The sequence below is a fragment of the Triturus cristatus genome, chromosome 10 (assembly GCF_964204655.1).
Source record: "Triturus cristatus chromosome 10, aTriCri1.1, whole genome shotgun sequence".
In the NCBI taxonomy this organism is placed as follows: domain Eukaryota; kingdom Metazoa; phylum Chordata; class Amphibia; order Caudata; family Salamandridae; genus Triturus; species Triturus cristatus.
Genome location: NC_140593.1, coordinates 636,852,189 through 636,870,392, shown reverse-complemented (window position 1 = coordinate 636,870,392; position 18,204 = coordinate 636,852,189). Strand labels below are relative to the sequence as shown.

The 18,204-nt window shown below is 44.3% G+C and overlaps 1 protein-coding gene across 6 annotated transcripts in view; it reads left to right on the top strand.

Annotated features, from left to right (window-relative positions):
• SMARCD3 (SWI/SNF related BAF chromatin remodeling complex subunit D3) overlaps positions 1-18,204 on the top strand; it is a 1,344,655-nt gene that overhangs the window by 1,145,395 nt on the left and 181,056 nt on the right. For all 6 annotated transcript variants that reach the window (XM_085632183.1, XM_085632187.1, XM_085632184.1 and 3 more), the window contains one exon: positions 14,967-15,089. In XM_085632183.1, coding sequence (XP_085488309.1) covers positions 14,967-15,089 — 123 coding nt within the window. The remainder of the gene's footprint in view (positions 1-14,966; positions 15,090-18,204) is intronic.

The window sequence follows — 18,204 nt, the reverse complement described above, 5'->3', positions numbered from 1 at the left end:
CACTATAATTGAAACAAGAATTAGTCTATACATTTTTTTAAAAAAGACTATAGGTTCTTTTAGACATGAAACCTGGTTAATTCTCATTAAACATACTTTTTGACCAAGTATTCATTTTTAATTTCACATCACATATAAGCACTGCACATCACTTGAGTCCTCAAGTTTTGGGAACAAACCCTGGCAGGAGTTTGTCTTTCTTTTGGGTATCACTGGCCTGTGCACCAAGCAGAGTCTTCTGTGACCCGCGATTCTGGGCTCAGACCGTGATTCCTCAGAGTTCCAGATGGCGATGCTCCGCCAATAAGGGTGGGCTGATGGACTCTCACCTCCTGTTAGGTGGTGTCCCGATTACCTGTAGGATCTCATGCACTCCTCTATAGCAATTATTGGTTAGCTATTCTTCTTTCTACGGACTTTGCACCTTCTGATGGTTATTTGTAGTATTTTGATGGGATTGGAGGTGTTGTAGTCCTAAAACTAAGTGTCCCTTTTTTGACCCTCTTATAAAGTACGTTTTTTGGATAGGTAGGTACCCCAGGATTGGGCACAGGGGGCCGCGGGGCGCCGGGTGCCGGGGTGCCTTTTGATGTCGGGAAATCTTACCCTCTGTTGATCGCGGTTGGGGGGGCACCTTGTTCTGAGGCTGCAGGCTTCTTCAGGAGTGTCGAGGGAGGTCCTTGGGTGCCGGACTCGGGGTCACAGTCGCCGTGGGGTCGTCCTCGTGGTCTTTGTTCACTCCAGCACAGGCCAGGATTGGCTGGTGCAGAGTGTGCTGGGTTCGCGGTTCCGGGCTGCTGCCAGGGATTAGAAGTAGATTTTGAGTAGAGCCTCTACTCATGGGAGTCCCAGGGATTTAGTGTCAAAAGGTAGCCAGGTCCTCCGGGGTTTGTGAAGTTGCTGGCCACAAGAGATGCCGGGTTGGAACAGGAGCAGGATCGAGGGTCGACAGTATGGTAGGGCAGGGGCCAAAGCAGTTGGTGTCTTCCTCTTCTTAGCAGCTGCAGGGCAGGTCTTCTTTCTTCTAACTCTTCTTCGGATTTTGGAATCTGGAATCTGGGGAAGGAAGGTTCAGGGTGCCCCTAAATACTAGATTTTGGGGTGTTACAGGTAGGTGAAGGACACGGACCAATGGGTCCCTGTCCTGGGGTGGGTACACCCCCTATCCTGCCTCTCTCCTGTGGGAGGGGGGCAATAGCCTAGTCCTGATAGGGTAGGGCTGCCCATCTTCAAGATGGCGAGTGCCCGGAGATGTCCTTCACCTCGCCTCCCCCACCTGAGGGGTGGGGTTGGCAGGCTGGCACATCCCCTGTCCTTACTTGGGGTTTCTGGCCAAGCTTCCCGCCAGAGTGGGGGGTTGCAGTGGCCTGGGGAAGCTCACAGAGGCGGCATGCCTTTGAAGCTTCCCCCTGCCCATCCTGGGGGAGGAGATTTAGCACCTCGCCCAGGATGTGCATTGTTGCAGGCCCAGGAGAGCAGGGGCTCTCCTACCCAGGGGTCCAGCAACATGTATGCTGTGTGGCAGCCTAAGCAGCCTCAGAACAGACGTGGATTGTAGGTTAGGTTTTAGGGGGCATCACTAAGATGTTTTTTGGGGTACTTGGTACATTAAATCCCACACTGGCATCAGTGTGGGTTTAATGTGCTGAGAAGTTTGATACCAAACTTCTCAGTCTTCAGTGTTGCCATTATGGTGCTGTGGAGTTCGTGTTTGACGAGCTCTCAGCACCATATACTCTTAAATGGCAGCACTGCACTTACAGTGCCCAGGAATGGACCTGGGTACTGTAGGGGCACAGGGCTCCTGCTCCTGTGCCCACACCATTGGCATAGGGCACCCAGCTAGAGTGGTGGCTGATGTATGCCATGGCAGTGTAGGTGATGGGCATGGCACACAGGGATGTGTGCCATGTCGACTCTTTGTTTTGTCTTGTACCCAGACACCCAGCCTGCAAGGGCAGTGTGTGTGTGTGTAAGGGTACAGGGCCTCTAAGGGTGGCACAATGAGTGCTGCAGCCCTTAAAGGCCTTCACTGGTCCCAAGGCCCTGGGTACCTAGGGTACAATTTACCCGGGGCTGACATGTGGCCAGGGTTTGCCAATTTGTGTTTTTAGGGAAGGAACATAGGCCCTGGGCACCTGATTTGCAGGAGTCCAGGGTACACTCAGTCAAAGTACATTCAGCAAAAAGTGGAGGCATACCATGCAAGAAAGATGGCACTTTCCCACAAGGAGTGCATACACTCCTTACACAGGGTGCTGTAGCAGACCTGTTGTGTCATTTTGAATGGTCTCCCAGGGGTGGCATGATACATGCTGAAGCCCCTGGGAGGCCTCTGGGGTACCTATACCCTGGGTATATAGTATACCATATACTGGGGACTTATAGGGGTACCCCAGAATCTAATCTGAAGTGTACCTAAAGTACATGAGCAACCAATTTAGGGCGAAAGCAGATAGACTGGGGTCCTGATTAGTAGGATCCCTTTCAAACTAAGTCGAAAACCTGCAAAACACCAGCCAAAAGTGGGGGGAACCATGCAGTCAGATTCCACCTTCCTATAGAGGTTATGGAAAATTAGGAAGATATGCATGCAAGTTAGCTGTACAGATAAATAAAAAGAAAAAAAAATTACCTTAGTAGAAGAACTCTATCTCTCTGTGGTCCATATGTAGGAGAATGAGTTGAGGTTAAGAGTAATTAACCTTGTCAATGAACTGAATGAATGTGAGGTCTGAAGGATGGTGTCGGAGTTGTGATTATGGGGAGTAAAAAAAGGCATATTCAGAATTCACAGGTAAGTAGCAAGTCAAGTCCTATTTCTATTTGTATGAACATTCAAGAATGTAGACGCAAGGAGGTAAGAACATCATTGTGATAATCATTGCGGAATGGAAGAGAAGAAAAGAAGAGCGCAGAACGGGTAAGAGAATTAAAAAGAAATATTTGTTTGTCGTGGGAATGCATGATAGAAGGAAAGTGGAGGGAGGAAAGTTCTATTAGTAAGGTGTATAAAAGTAGAAGAATAGTTAAAGGAAAACAAAGAAAAAAAGTAGCAAGAAGAATGGACGAAGTAGGGAGTTTGGCTGTTAAGAAACATGAGAAAAGGAGAGATAAATGAAGTATGTTGAAAAAAAAAACCACCCAAAACCCCTATTTCCCTGGCATCCCGTCCCAGGGGATAGGTTACTATTTGAAATAATTTATAATTAAAACGAGCAAAAAATGTGTTGTGTATGTATGCTATATATATTAATGCGAAAAAAAGTATTTTAATTACATTTCAAAGCAGTTGCGAACTAAAAGCATGCGCAGTAAAAACTTGCGTACTAATAGTATTTGCGAAGTAAAAACTTCGTAGTAAAAGCATGCGAAGTATTGGTATGCTAAGTTATGACACATATTCGTCTTTGTCAGCTTAGGCACCATGATCTGTGATTTGCCCAACACCGTACACATAGCACAGTGGATAGAGGGAGGAAATATGAAAAGTACCTACCAATGGAGAGAAGAGATTTTCAAGTCATGTGGGTCCTAATACAGCTTCTAACCTTAAGTGAATGAGTAAGAATCAGACGTTGGAGTGATAGTACCAGAGGACAATTATATCAATCTGGTCTCTCTTGATCAGTGGGTAAAAAGCAGCTCGTGAGAGATGGATTAAACCTCTGGTTTTTCGTTCAGGTATCAGACCTATGGACTGAATTATTGTGGATCGTAGCAGATTGAATGAAAGAGGCTAGGAAGTGATATCCTGTAGACTAGAGTGTGAATAAAATCTGGAATACTTCAAAGTCAACCCATTGATGTAGCCTAAGTTATTTCCACATGCTTCTGCTCCTGAAATGTTTTGTGAAAACCAACAGTCTCAGCCTATTTACTACCCTCCCATATTCCTGAAATTATATGCCACATTTATTAAAGTTTTAATGTCTTTATTGAACATTGACCATTCTTTTGTTAAGCAACCCCTTCGAACCAAATTTTCCTATCTTTGACAGCTTTTCTTCTTTCAACAGTGTACCTTTCTTCACCATTCCGAAACAACTAATTACACAGTTCACTGAAGTATCCCATATCTGATCTTTTAAATTCCCTTCCCTGGACAGTAGCATTCTGGATAACAAATGTGCAGTGAATTGCTTTTCTGTGCTTTTTGTAAACTTTGAAGACAATACTACCACATGGCAGTCCGTAGAGTAGCCTTAGCAGAAGCATTTGAGGTGAGCCTACCCACCAAAGGCTTATGGTAGATGTGAACCTTAAACTCCCATTCCACGTGCTTGTGCCAAGAGGCATTACATTCTGCACGTTGGAAGACTGGCAAAATACACTAACTTTCCCTTCCTTTCAGATCCAGGTGCATGAATAAATGTAAATGAAAATGTGCTAGTACTTATATAGCGCACAGCTACCCCGGACCGGTGTCTCCCGGCGCTGTATTCATACCGCTAGGGAACCCTTCCTGGCTTTCCCTGTGAAATGTCCACTCCTGGGCATCCCCAGGGTGAAGCCAGGCATCCCCAGCGCTGTGGGGCCGTTGTGGAGATTAAGCAAGCTATTGCCCAGAGTTGCAGCGTGGGACCCATGATTAGAATAGGCACTGAGGCGAGAATATCCGGTCCGCGGAATTTATAGCCCGAGACCCTGCCACGACGGGAATCGAACCCTCGTCCCAGACCAGTGCTCTGCATCGAGGTCTGCCGCTCTAACCATTGAGCCACACTTCTCATTTCAATATCTATTTCATTAGTTCTCGTGTCCCTGGTATCAGGACATCAGTCGGGCGGTAGTCTCAATCTGTATTTGTCCCCCATAAATTTATCCTCACATTTACCACCTTACAGAAATTTTTCACTGTTTTTGATCAGTTCATGTACTGGTGGCATGTTGTCCTTAAAATATAGGACACAGCCTTTAAGCATTACTCTGTGAGGCTTGTCTATAATGGAAGATAAGTGCTTTCTGTTGCTTCGAATCTGTTCAATGCGCCGTTGCTCTTCATTGTCCTAAATTATCCACTCCATACACGTTACTGCTGCACTTATCTGCCATCAAAGTCAACTCACTCCTAAACATCCTGTGCGCCTTACATAGATAATCGTCTCAATTCATTCCACAGATCAGAATATCATCCTGGGAATAAATTACCCACAACATATCAGTGAAAGGTGCTCACAGTGCTCGCAGATGCCGGTGCCCACCCAAAAACCTCAGCACCCTTGAACAATGCCAGAATCTGCACAATCCACTAAGAGCCTCCCCAACAGATATATTTTAGGTTTGGTAAAGGGGGACATTATCAACTCTCTCAACAGTAAACATTCTCTCTAGTCTGTATTTGTCTTCCACAGGAATTAATAATTTATTTATTTATTCATTTATTTGAAAGGTTTTATATAGCTAGACCCGGGTGTATCAGAGCGCTTTACATGAGCAATAAAACAGTTTAGGAAAAAGAAACTGATTGTTCAATAGCAAAACATTCAGACAGGCAAGATTAAAACAAATTAATTAACAAATGGGCAAAAAAAGAGCAGTATACATAAAAAGGCAATCAAGGAAAGCTACTTTACACAGTATCAAGAAATGCAGGTAAAGCTCAATAAAGAATAAAGGGGGGGAGAAAAAGTTCTGGGCGGGACTGCAGGTGATGACTAATTAGATAAAAATAGGTGAGTGGGAACAAATTGAGGAAGAGGAGGTAGTATAGACAGAGAGATTTTTGGAGGAGCTGGGTAAGGATAGAAGATGGATGGGAGAGAAGGGGGGTAGGGAGAGAGTAAACAAGGTGATATACAAAAAGAGGGGGGAGAGGTGAGAGAAAAGAGTAAAGTAAAGGAGAATCAGAAAGGGGAAAGCAGAGTGTAGGGTCAATGACGAGGTTATGGACCCCAATACTTGCTGAGAAGGTGATGTTTGAGGTAATTTTTAAAGCTGAGGTAGGAGGGGTTACATCGCAGGTCTTTGGGGAGAGCATTCAAGATGTTCGGGGCATTTCCGGAGATTGAGCGTGATTGTGTGATTTTCTTTTTTAGCGGGGGGGGCGAGGAGGAGTGCGTTAGTGCTTCTCATTATTCTGGAGCAGACCGCTTTTTTGAGTTTGTTTGTAAGGTACAACGTTTTTTTTTGGTGAAGAGCTTTGTGCGTAATGCATGCTGTCTTGTAGGAGGATCTACCTTCAATGGGTAGCCAATTAAGGGCTTTTAGGGCTGGGGAGATGTGGTCAAAGCGTTTACAGTCTGTGATTAGCCTGGCCGCTAGGTTGAGCATAGATCTGAGGGGGACTAGGTGTACTTTGGGGGTTCCTGTGAGGATAGCGTTACCATAGTCAATTTTCGAGAGGACAAGTGATTGGACAACCCATTTGAAGTCATCAGGTGGAATGAAGGGTTTGATTTTCATGAGATGACGGAGAGGGAAGAGATCTCCTTTAGCCACATTTTTTATGTGGTCGTTAAGAGTTAGGTTTTTGTCACTGGTGATACCAAGTGATTTCACTGAGTTGAATAAGGAGAACGAACATTAGAGGGCATTAAGGTCCGAGATCCAGGATTGGATGGGGAGCGAGTTGTTTTTTGGAGAGAAGAGAATGATTTTTTTTTTTAGTGTTTAGTTTGAGATGATTGGACTAGAACCAGGATTGGATCTTACTCAGGGTATTGTTTAGATGAAGTACATCAGAGTGGGATCTAATCTTATAGTAAAGTTGGGTGTCGTCAGCATAGAGATGATAGTTGATTCCTGCGTGTTTCAGAATGAGGGTAAGGGGTTCCATAAAGAAGTTAAAGAGAGAGGGGGAGAGAATAGAGCCCTGAGGGACACCTAGGGAGAAAGGTGTAGGGTTTGAGAGGCAGTCATTGATTTTGATTTGTTGTGTTCTGTGTTGGAGATAAGAGGCGAACCATTTGAGGACAGGGCCATTAAGGCCAAAGCGAGATTTAAGTGAGTTAAGTAAGGAAGAGTGAAAAACTGTATCAAATGCAGCAGAGAGGTTGAGGAGAATAAGTAGGCAGGTCTCACCATTGTCAAGGTAACAATGGATGTCATCCACTAGCATGGAGGTTTCTGTGCTACAGCCTTTTCTGAAGTCGTATTGCAAGGAGTCAAGTAGATTGAAATTGACAATGTGTTTATCCAATTGGAGCAGGGCACATTTTTCAAGGGCTTTGGTAAGAAGTGCGAGGTTAGAGATAGGGCGGAGATTGTTAGGGTCATTAGGGTTAGCAGTGAGGTTTTTAAGAACAGGAATGATTTGTCCGAGTTGGAGGGATGCAGGGACAAGGGAGGTGTTGATATTAGTCCAGTAAGGGGCAATAATGTGGTTTAGATCTTGGATAAGGTTATAGGGGAGAGGGTCATTGGTGTGTGAGGTTGGCTTTAGTTTGGCAATGATGTTAAAGACTTCGAGCTCAGTCACTGGGTGGAAGTTATGCCAGGATGCATAGTTTTTCAGCAGTAAGTTGAAAAGGCTATATTCAGGAGGAGTTGTAACGGGTCGGTGAGAGGAAGAATCAGGTGATAGTCAACAAGGGAAGTAAGTCTGAAGTAACGTCAACGACAAATTGGGGCCTGGGTGAGGCCTGAGTTAGATGGAAGGATTGATCTATTTTGGCAATTTTATCGGCGAAGAAGTTAGCAATTTCCTCACATCTATCTGTAGAGGCCATCAGCTTTAGGGGGGCTGAAGATGTTTGTTTTCTAAAAATGTTAAACAGGTCTCTGGGTCTATTTTTGGCCCGATCAAGTTATGCTTGAAAGAAGGTTGCCTTTTCATTGAAAATGTGTTTCTTTTAAGTAGATCTAGCAGCTCGGAGGAGGGTGAGATGGGAGGGAGAGGGGTATTGCCTCCATGTTCTTTCCGTCAGTCTAAGTGAGCGTCTTTCGTTATTGAGATCTGAGTTGAACCAAGATTTGGATTTTAGTTTAGGAGGGGCTATTTGGTCAAAGACATCAATGACAGTCTTATTGAAAAGCTCATTGGCATTTTGGGAGAGAGGGGTGAGAAGAAGTTGTGCTTGGAGTTTATACTCAAGTTCACCAGGGGGGATTTGATTGAGATTTCTGGTCCATTTCATGGGTTTGGAATTTTTTGTAGGAGGGAGTAGGGCAGTGGTTGAGATCTTAAACAAAATGAGGTGATGGTCAGACCAGTTGATGGGGCTGATGTTGGAGAGGGAGGCCAATTCATTGTTGGAAATTCTGGCGTCGAGAGTGGCCCCTTTGGTATGGGTAGGAGTATGACATAGTTGTATAAGGTCATTTATCGCAAGAAGATTGATGAGGATGACTGTGGGATCATCAACATTGTTCCAGTGGATGTTAAAATCTCCTAAGAAGAGGTTTTTCAAGTTAGAAAGTGAGGATTGTGTAAGAAGGTCGGATAGTTCCTCAGCGAAGAGAAGAGGATCGCCAGGAGGGTGGTAGATGTTGTGTAGTCTAATTGGGTAAGAACCCTGCATATTGAGTTCGGCCCCAAGGTATTCAAAGGTTAAGTGGTCTGTGTTCTTAACAAGGGTGAGTTGAAGTTCTTTTTTATAGATTATAGCTAATCCACCACCTTTTATGTCAGGTCTGTCTTTCCTAATGATAGAGTAACCAGGGGGGTGAGTAAGTCAAGGATGGCCGTAGAGTGGTCATTGAGCTAGGTTTCCGTAAGGAAGGCAATGTCAATAGCTTCGCTGAGGATGGTTTCTGCTATTTCCGTCGCATGTCGGACAGCTGATCGGCAGTTCACAAGCATGCAGGAGAGGGCATTAGTGTTGTCTTTGGTGGGAAGGCAAGAGTGGATGGTAGTAAGTTGAGCTGAGGGTCTGGGGGTGATGGGAGAGTAGAGGATTCTGCTAGTTCCCAAAATCACTGGCATGTTGGAGTAAGGGAGGGGGTGGTCACTAATCAAAGGTTTTGGTAGGTAGAAGTTGCATAGGTCAATAAGGTCAGAAGTGGAGAGGTAGTTCACAACGCGGAGAGGCCTATGTGTTCAGCTGCAAAGGGGTGTAGTTCTCCATCGGTTATGTTGGGAGATGTTTGAAAACAAGAATAGAAGGGATCTGTATGATTGATGTAAGTCCTGGAGTTAAGGGAGTTGTAATCCTCTCTAAGTCGTGTAAGTTCAGTCTTCACGGTTGAGAGATTACGTTCAATGTTAGATAGTGTTTGAGCAATAAGATTGTGTGGGAACTCAGTTGAAGAGGATGGGGGGATTGAGTGGATTTCGTAGTAACTGCGGAAGAAAGTCTGATGTTTGGAGGGGGGAGATACTGGGAGGAGGAGTCAGAGGAGTGTTCAGGCTATTGAACGTGGAGAAGGACAGGTCAATTATGGAGTCAGGCCATGTGGTAGGAGATGATAAGAGGGAGAAGGGGGAAGTCACATCGGGTTGAGGGGGGAGAATGCAGTTCGGAGAGGGATACATTGGCATGGGGGTACAGTCGGAAAATCCAGATGTGGGGCCTGGGAAGTAGGCAAGAGGTTAGAGGTAGTGAGAGGGGTTTGTGGGGATCGATCGTTAGAGAGAGTGTGAGTTTGGATGATGGTGTGTGCAGTTGAGATGTCTAGGGGAGGGGGAGTAGGAATCAGGGGGGAGGGAGACAAGATAAGGGTGTCAGGCAGTTGGGTTGGTGAAGGGTTAGGAACTGATTTGGCTAGTTGGTAGGACAGGGTAATGAAATGGTGCTCAAAGATGTTGAGGTGGTATTCAGAAGCTTGAATGCGGATATTACCAGATTTGAATATGGAAATGTCAATGTCACCTAAAAAAGCTGGGGATGGGGTAGTAGATAATTTGAATCCATATGGAATTATTCTTGATTTAGAGACTGTAAGGTGGAGAAGGAAAATGTTTTTCCATTTGGAGGGGCATTTGGAGTAGAAGATGTAGATTGTTTTTATAGGAGAGGAGAGGCTGTGGTAGGTATCAACTATTAATGTTTCGGGGTGACGAGTCAATAATTTATGTTTAAATTGTTCTTGCCGTTTTTGGAAAGATTGGAAGGGGCCATGTCTGGAGAGGGCAGGGTCCAGAGGTGTGAGGAAGGGATTGGGGGTGTAATGTTAGGTCTTTAGATGAAGACTGGGGAGAAAGAGAGAGAGGGGGAGAGAAAATAAGGAAATAAGGAGAAGGGAAGTGAGAAACCCGGTGGAAAATTGTAAGAGAGAGAAGAGAGTCAGTGATGGGGGGAAGAGAGGTGGATTTGTTAAAGTAAACACAGTTAAGAGAATTACAAATAGAGAACATCAAAATTGTGAAACCTGGACATAATCGGACTCTAGTTGGGGCAGAAGGTAAAGCAGGGAGGAGAAAGGATATAAGATATAAGAAGGGGGGTGAATACTGTATAGGGAATAGCTTAGGGAGAGAGGAGAGACAATGTGATGTGGAAATGAGGGGTAAAGAGTCAATATATTAGATAGTAGAGAGTGTCAAAATAACAAAATAGCAAAAACTTAAGAGTTCACTAGAGCATCCGTGGAAGTTGCATGGAAGATACCTAGAAAAATAAATTGTCTGGATGTTATTAAACATAGGAACATGGTATATCAGTTGGATAAGGGGGATAGTTATTCAAGAGGGCAATGATACCCTCTGGAGTACTCGTAACAGAAACTGTTTTATAGTATCGGTTGTAGCTGTGAGGTTTGAAATTGGACTTGAGCGTGCTCGACAAGCAGTAAATTAGCTTAGTTTGAGTTAGGGGCTCCTAATTTGGAGGCCAACTTAGGTCACTGGACTAGTGTTTTAAGGGGGGGGGATCGGGTCAGCAAAGGACATGGTCTTCAATGACGGCACAAGGAACGCGATCAAGAGTTTGTCCTGGGACCACATCATGTACAGCTGGGGCACCACCGCAAGTGAGGGAAAAACAAGTCTGGGGGGAGAGTGCCTCGGTTAAAACCGCCATAGGAGGCAAGATCGGGTACGGTCAAGAGGACTAGGAGACCAATGCTTAAGGGTGATTCATGCAGACCTCGCCAATTTCTAGGAGAGTTCAGAATTAGGAGGCATGTCGGAGAGGGTAAAGTGGAAATAAGTGTAGACTGCGGGTGGCACGGTGCGGATCCAGGATTCAGGAAATCTGAAGGTAACACAGTGATCGTGCCCTGAGGCTTTAAAAAACAGAGGCTGCGGGGTGGTTCATAAGACACATGTTCATGCCGGACATCATCATTTCTAAGGGAGATTCGATGGGAGGCATATTGAAAGGGCAAAGGCGGCACGCCGTGTGCAGCGGGTTGCGCAGTGGTAAGGTGTGGATCCGGGTTCCGGTAATCACTAGGTAGATCGGACAAATGCGATGCCTTGCGCAACCTGATATGGCTGCCATTAACCATCACACTGGGGGGGACCAGGCGAAGAACAGCGGGACTGAAACTTTGTCGGGGGGAAGTTAGGACACCAGAGAATCAGACAATGCAGCTGGCAATGCAGGGTCAGGGCATGAAGCCGGTAATTCCGGGGACCCGATGAGGTTAGAAATTGCGGGGCCCAGAACGGGTTAAACAGACGTTGCACAGGTTTGGGGCAAAACGGCATCAGTGGCATGGACCCGGTTAACGGGGTCGGGAAGCATCTGGGACCGAACGCAGCAACACAGTCCTAATCAAGATGAACATGCTGTAAGTAGAAAGTAGTCGGGGCCCGGACCTGGTTTGCGGGGTTCGGAAGTAGCTGACAAGCAGAGGGCCACAACATGGCTAGAGCGAACATTAGATTGTAGGGTGACTGGGTGTCAGGTCGTAACCATCTGGGGGGAACTCAGCCGGGGGATCGATGGTCGAGCAACTAAGAGGGAGTGATGTCAGTCGGGCAACACAGTTGGATGGTCGTTGGGCGTGGAAACAAAGTAACCACTCGCAATGGCCAGCAAGGTGGAGGGTTGTGCGGCAGCAGGGCGTAGCTCCAGCCCTAGATCTCCTGCGGCCGCTCGGGTGGAAAACAAGAAAGGCCACAAACACAGCCAAAACAACGCTAGACTGTGGCCTCTCTCGGAATCGGGCGTGGAGTCAAAGAAACCACTCACCGTGGCCAGCGAGGGCTGCATGGTGGCAGGGCATAGCTCCGGCCCTCGATCTTCTGCGGCCGCTCGCGTGGAAAATAAGAAAGGCCTCAAACACGGACCAAAACAGCGCTCGACTGTGGCCTCACTGGGAATCAGGTCATCATCATCTTGGGGGGGAACTCAGAAGGCCCCATAATGTCTGAAATGTGTGTTAGACTGTGGCCTCACTGGGGGGTCAGATTCAACACCATCAAGGGTGGTACTTCGAAGGAGGATCGTTGATCGGGCGATGGTCGACTGGCGGGAGAGATAGAGACCACTCACCATGGCCTCACTGGGGGACCCAGTCGTTCGCCATCTTGTGGAGCAAATACAGAAGGATCGTCGCCATCTTGTGGAGCAACTTCTATAGGATCGCCGATCAAGCAGACGAGGCAGCCAAAGTACCTTAGAGGCCCAGGGCTGCGCGGTGGCAGGGCGCAGATCCAGTCCAGGTGCTCAGGCGGTAGCTCAAGTGGAATTCAGGAGGCTCGTCGAGTGAACAAAACGAGGCAGACTGGGGCGAGGGCTGTGTGGTGGAAGGGCGCAGTTCCGGCCCCAGACGCTCCGGTGGTGGTTCGAGTTGAAGAGCTCCCCAAACGGCAGGCCAACAACAGTTAGTAGCCCCAACAGTGAGAGACCAGTAATAAAATTAACCACTGACCCTACTTTCCATTTCACTCTCTTTATTTCATTTCTCATCATTAGTGTATGCCTTTAAATACGTTGTATTATGAACTACATCAATAACATAAAACTTTATCAAGTGTCATAGTAGTTTTTCTCAATTCAAATATGTAAAATAACATTTCCAAGCCCCACATACACAACAACCCTTCTCATGCACACCATGCATTCATATCCAAACATTCCAACAGCAGCAACCTCTTCCCCCATGAACTCCTATTGACCCAACATGGAAAACATTCTCATTTTCTTGTGGGCAAGGTGCGTCATAGCCAGGGGAACTTCACACATGGTCAGCAAACGTTTTGGTGTCATCATTTCTTCATCACCATTTTCATCAGCAGCTTCCATGGCCTTCATTGATCTCTTTTCCAGTAAGAGAAACTTTCGCCATCAACTGAGATGGACAATTTACAGGTAATCTCTAAACCTCTGGGGCTCCAATGCAATAATTATCAGAGATTGTCCACATTAGCGATTTCATATGGCATATCCCATTATATGTATAAGCTCTTAAACGGTGATAGAATATGGTTTGCTAAGAGTCTAATGTTTCTCCTTCACCCAGCTGGAGCATTACATCAATGTACGTCTGAACCCCTCCTTATCTCCTGATGCCAGAATTTGGCCAGCATTTGTAAATGTACAATGAGCTTAACAAATGTTGCCCTTTCGATCATACAAATAACCACAAGTGCACAGTGACCTACTAGGTTCCTTCCCAAAAGCACAGGAGTGAGCCATTCAGAGCTTTATTTACTTCACTGGATTGCCTCCACCGTTTCTGTACTGAACAGTATTTTTTTATATTTGATTTTATACTTGGTTCTGGCAGTGCAGACTCTCATTCTTATCCCAGAAATGTTCATGGGAACAGCCTGGGACCAAGAGAGCTATGCACCTGATGAGTTAAAACTTGGTTAGGTTTTTGAGCACCTGTGATCTTAGAATCGTCCATCCTTCATATCTTGTTGCAATAATTATAGCCCACATGATGCTGGTGTGTGACCCCCCTGGTTTTTCAACTCTTCAATTACTAGTCTGAGCTCACTTTCCAGTCTAACCATTTTTTGAGTTTGCCCACATCCTTCTTCCAAAGCTTGCTCTGCTTTCAATCGACTGGCCCAGCCCAGTATCTCATCAATCTTGATTGAATATCATCGATCTTGATAACCAGTGTCTCTTGATAGATGCGGAAATTAAAGTAGCTCAGGTTTCCTACAGAATGTGTTGTAGAGTGACCCTCCCCTTCTTACATTATATATGTTGTTTATTTAGGGATCAATGTGCACATTTATTTATGATGTTATTCATTTCAACATGATAATTAAGCTTACTTGAATATATTCATGTTTTTCTGTATGGAATTGATTCCCTTTTCTAGTGATTGATATGAAATACTGAACGAGATTTTAAAGAAGCTGATAACTTCACTTCTTGTCTATTGTTTTTAAACAATAGGCAAGTTTTCATAGAATGTAAGTAAGTGAAAAGGTTCCAGAGGCTTTCTGCTGTTTATTCTGATTTTTTTTTAACAATGTTTAGAAACATTATATAAACTAAGAAGTGAGTGTAATGAGACAGAGAAGTACTTCATACTAGAGTCTCGAGTCAAAGGCCTTACAAAGTTCAAAGTAATTATCTTCCTTTGAAGAAAGCGATCAGAAGGCATTTCTAGCCTTCGTTTGGGGGGCTTATCGGCCTGCCTGCCAACACAGGCGAGAATAGCAGACTTAAAACACCATAAAGATTTTCCTAAATCGAGCTTAGTTTAATTTTAGCCTAATTCACACAAACCATTTCAAATTTTAACACGGTTCTAACCACAAACAAGGGACAAAACAACAAACATAAAATAATAGTTTAACTTTTCCGATTGATGGGCTTTTACATTCCATGTGCAAATGTGTCTAAATAGAAAATGCTCTCTAATGTAATAACAGAGCTGGTTGGCGTTATACTCATGTCAATAACACAACAAACACAGGTACATGAAGAATAAGTGTTAAATATAACCTGAAAATAACAAGAGCGAAATTTTGCTGTTTTTTTCAAGAAATTGCTTTCAATGTCAGATCTGAATAGACTGCATGATGGCATGAGGCATTTGAATTAATAAAATGTATGAATCTACTAAATGTTTGTTACCCGTAAATTATGTATTCTTTTCTTATATGAGAACGTGATAAGTGCCAGTTTCCTCTATGTGATCGAGTGACATGTTTTCTCTTCCACTTTCAGATTCATGAGACCATAGAGTCCATTAACCAGCTGAAGATCCAGCGGGATTTTATGCTGAGCTTCTCCCGTGACCCGAAGGGATACATCCATGAATGGCTGCGATCCCAGAGCAGGGATCTCAAGGTGCGATATGTTTTCCTCTCCGTGTACACCGACAATAGTCACTCTTTATTGTGCTTTGTGTGTGTGCCGTTGAACTGAGGAGCAGCACTCCAGTTCAGAATCTAATCAATTACTGGTAACATTTTCTTACTTATTTGGCTTCCAAAATATGCTTCTCTTTCCCAAATGCGACTGCATGATTTATTTCTAATTAGTTTTGCAATCAGAGATAAAGCAGTACATGTAATGGTATTGTGGATTTTGCCTCATGTGTACCATCTTACAACGGAAATGTAATATTTCACAGGGCAAATAAGTATGTGAGAAGTAGTCATTTTCACATAATTTTCACATTTATCAAATTATAAAACATTGTGCACAGTGAGCTGACAGTACGTTTTCTGTAATAAGGATGCATAGTGTACAACATTGTGACACAGTGGTAAAGCGTGCATTCGAAGTAGTGGTGGTCTACCATGTATACAATTGAACACTTTGCTATGTTGAATTAGCAGCTGAGCTGGCATTGTTAATTTGGAGTTTTGCAAGCTTTACCAGTTAGTTTCCTTCGACAAATAGAGCTTCCTTCAGTTACTTTGCATGGTCAATATTTAAGTTGATGAAATGGTGTGGCAGCGTAAATCCCAGGCACCTCGCTGTCTCCTCATGTGAAGGGCTCGACTGTATATGCCTTGCTTTTTGTTGATCCAGTTGGTATTTTACAAATCTGTCAGGACACACCTATTAAGATCGAGTTTTTCCACAGTAGCAGATGCTGAATCCCAACTCCCTCCTGCGGGTGAGTATGCAGACCAAGGTAACAATCCGCAAAAATCCACCACAAGGGGGAAAGGGAAGACAAGAGAGACCCCCTCCAGATGCAGTAGTCCTCTGCTACTGCTCTATTATTTGAGTTTTAGAATTGTCACTCGCATTGGGAAGACAAAAGGCAGTACCTGTACAACATTAGCGTATAGTAATTAGTACACTGCTAAATATTTGTGATAAGTCTAGACATTCTAAACAATTCCTAAATATGACTCTTACTCACACACCTGGATCACAATGAGGGATTGCTGCTCTCTGAAGGCATAGGCTCTGGATAATAACTTCTATTCTCAAGAACCTTATGAAGAGAAGAGGTTGAGAGAGAAGAGAGAGACACCATACATAAACTTTGACTCAGGCTCACAACAGAATCTTCCAAAAATATTCTTAGTCCTGTATCAAGTCTCTAAATACTAGAATCTCCAAATTGGAAGATGAGGAAAACTGAATAATCTTACAGTTCAGGCTGAAACTCAGGGAACTGAATGCCTCTCTGGGTATGAATTCTGAGGTATACTCTGGAGCAAGACAAATTAGACACTAGCCTTTCTGTGAAAAAAAGGTTCTCGTGTGCACACCACTCGGCTAAGGGCAGAGCTGAAAAAAAAACGAAGTTCAAGGACTCTGAAATCTCCTCAGAGCTAGCGCGTAGAAAAGATGCTGCTCTTCCGTCGAGTTCAACAGTTGAAGTACGTAGCTTCAAAGGCAAGTGCGCGGGAAGAATATTCTTCAGCACGAGAAACATGGAAAACCGGATGGGTTTTCATTTGTGGAGGCAAGGTGATTCAATATATTGGATTCGAAAAGGTCCCAAAAACCGTGGCTGGAACTTTCTGTTTCTTTTAAGGTGTAGATGTTGTAGGTGTTGAGTCGACAACCAGACCAAATCTCCAATTGAATAGTCCGGATTACTTCTCCTTCTTTATTTGTCTGTCTATTGTAAGAGATATTGGCTCTTTTCAAGGGTTCAGTTGCAGAGTGATAACTTTCTAGGATTCTTTTTACTCTATTCTTCCACCTCAGGGACAGAACCATCACATTTTCCTAAAATGTCATTGGGGTGTCTACCTGAGTTTAACCCCTTCAGTGCCATGCCCTTTCCCCCTCCTGTGCCGGGCGTTGCACTAGTGGGTGGGGTTCATGACGAGATAGTCTCGTCATGGGCACAGCGCAACCGTGCTCCATGACGAGACTATCTCGTCATGGGCACTGAAGAGGTTAAATAGAAAGGAGAGTAACCAGTGGACGAGTGAACAGCATTGTTGTAGGCAAATTCTGCAGTCCAAAACATTTCTGACCATTCACCTTCTTGTTATAAGAGGTATAAATGCAAATACTGTTCAATCTCCTGGTTAACCCTTTCCGTTTGGCCATCTGGTTCCGGGTGATAGCTAGTGGAATATCGTGAATCGATAACCAATTGAAGCATGAAAGCTCTCTAGAATTTAGAAATAAATTGATTTCTGGAGAAGATAAGGATGTCGTCAATGTAGACCACGACTGTATGATCCAAAAAGTCTTGCAGTACATCATTCACAAAGTGTTGAAACGCTGCTGGAGCATTGCATAGCCCATAAGGCATGACTTGGTATTCATACAATCCAAATCGGGTACGAAACGCCTTTTTCCAATCGTGTCCCTCTGCTACTCGAATCAAAATGGTACGCACCACGAAGATCTAATTTAGTGAAAACTGTTTCCTCTTTTACCTGATCTAACAAAACTGAGATGAAAGGTAAGGGGTATCGGTTCTTGATTGTTACTTGGTTGATCGCTCGATAGTCTATGCAAGATCTTAATTCATCATTTTTTGGGACAAAAAAAGAGGAGACGAAACTGGAGATTGGAAGGGGCGAATAAAACCATTAGCCAAATATTGCTCAAGATAGGTGTGTAGGAAAATCTTTATGGTGTTTTAAGTGACAGCATCTGCTATTCTCGCCTGTGTTGGCAGGCAGGCCGATAAGCCCCCCAAACGAAGGCTAGAAATGCCTTCAGATCGCTTTCTTCAAAGGAAGATTATTACTTTGAACTTTGTAAGGCCTTTGACTCGAGACTCTAGTATGAAGTACTTCTCTGTCTCATTACACTCACTTCTTAGTTTATATAATGTTTCTAAACATTGTTAAAAAAAATTCAGAATAAACAGCAGAAAGGCTCTGGAACCTTTTCACTTACTTACATCTTACTTACTTAATCAGACCACTTCGGCTGATATATTCGGACACCTGGGTCAAGATTAAAGTTGGAGATAGTGTGTGTGTGTCCAGGAAGGTGCAGACAACTGCTAGTGTAAAACAGGGCTGTG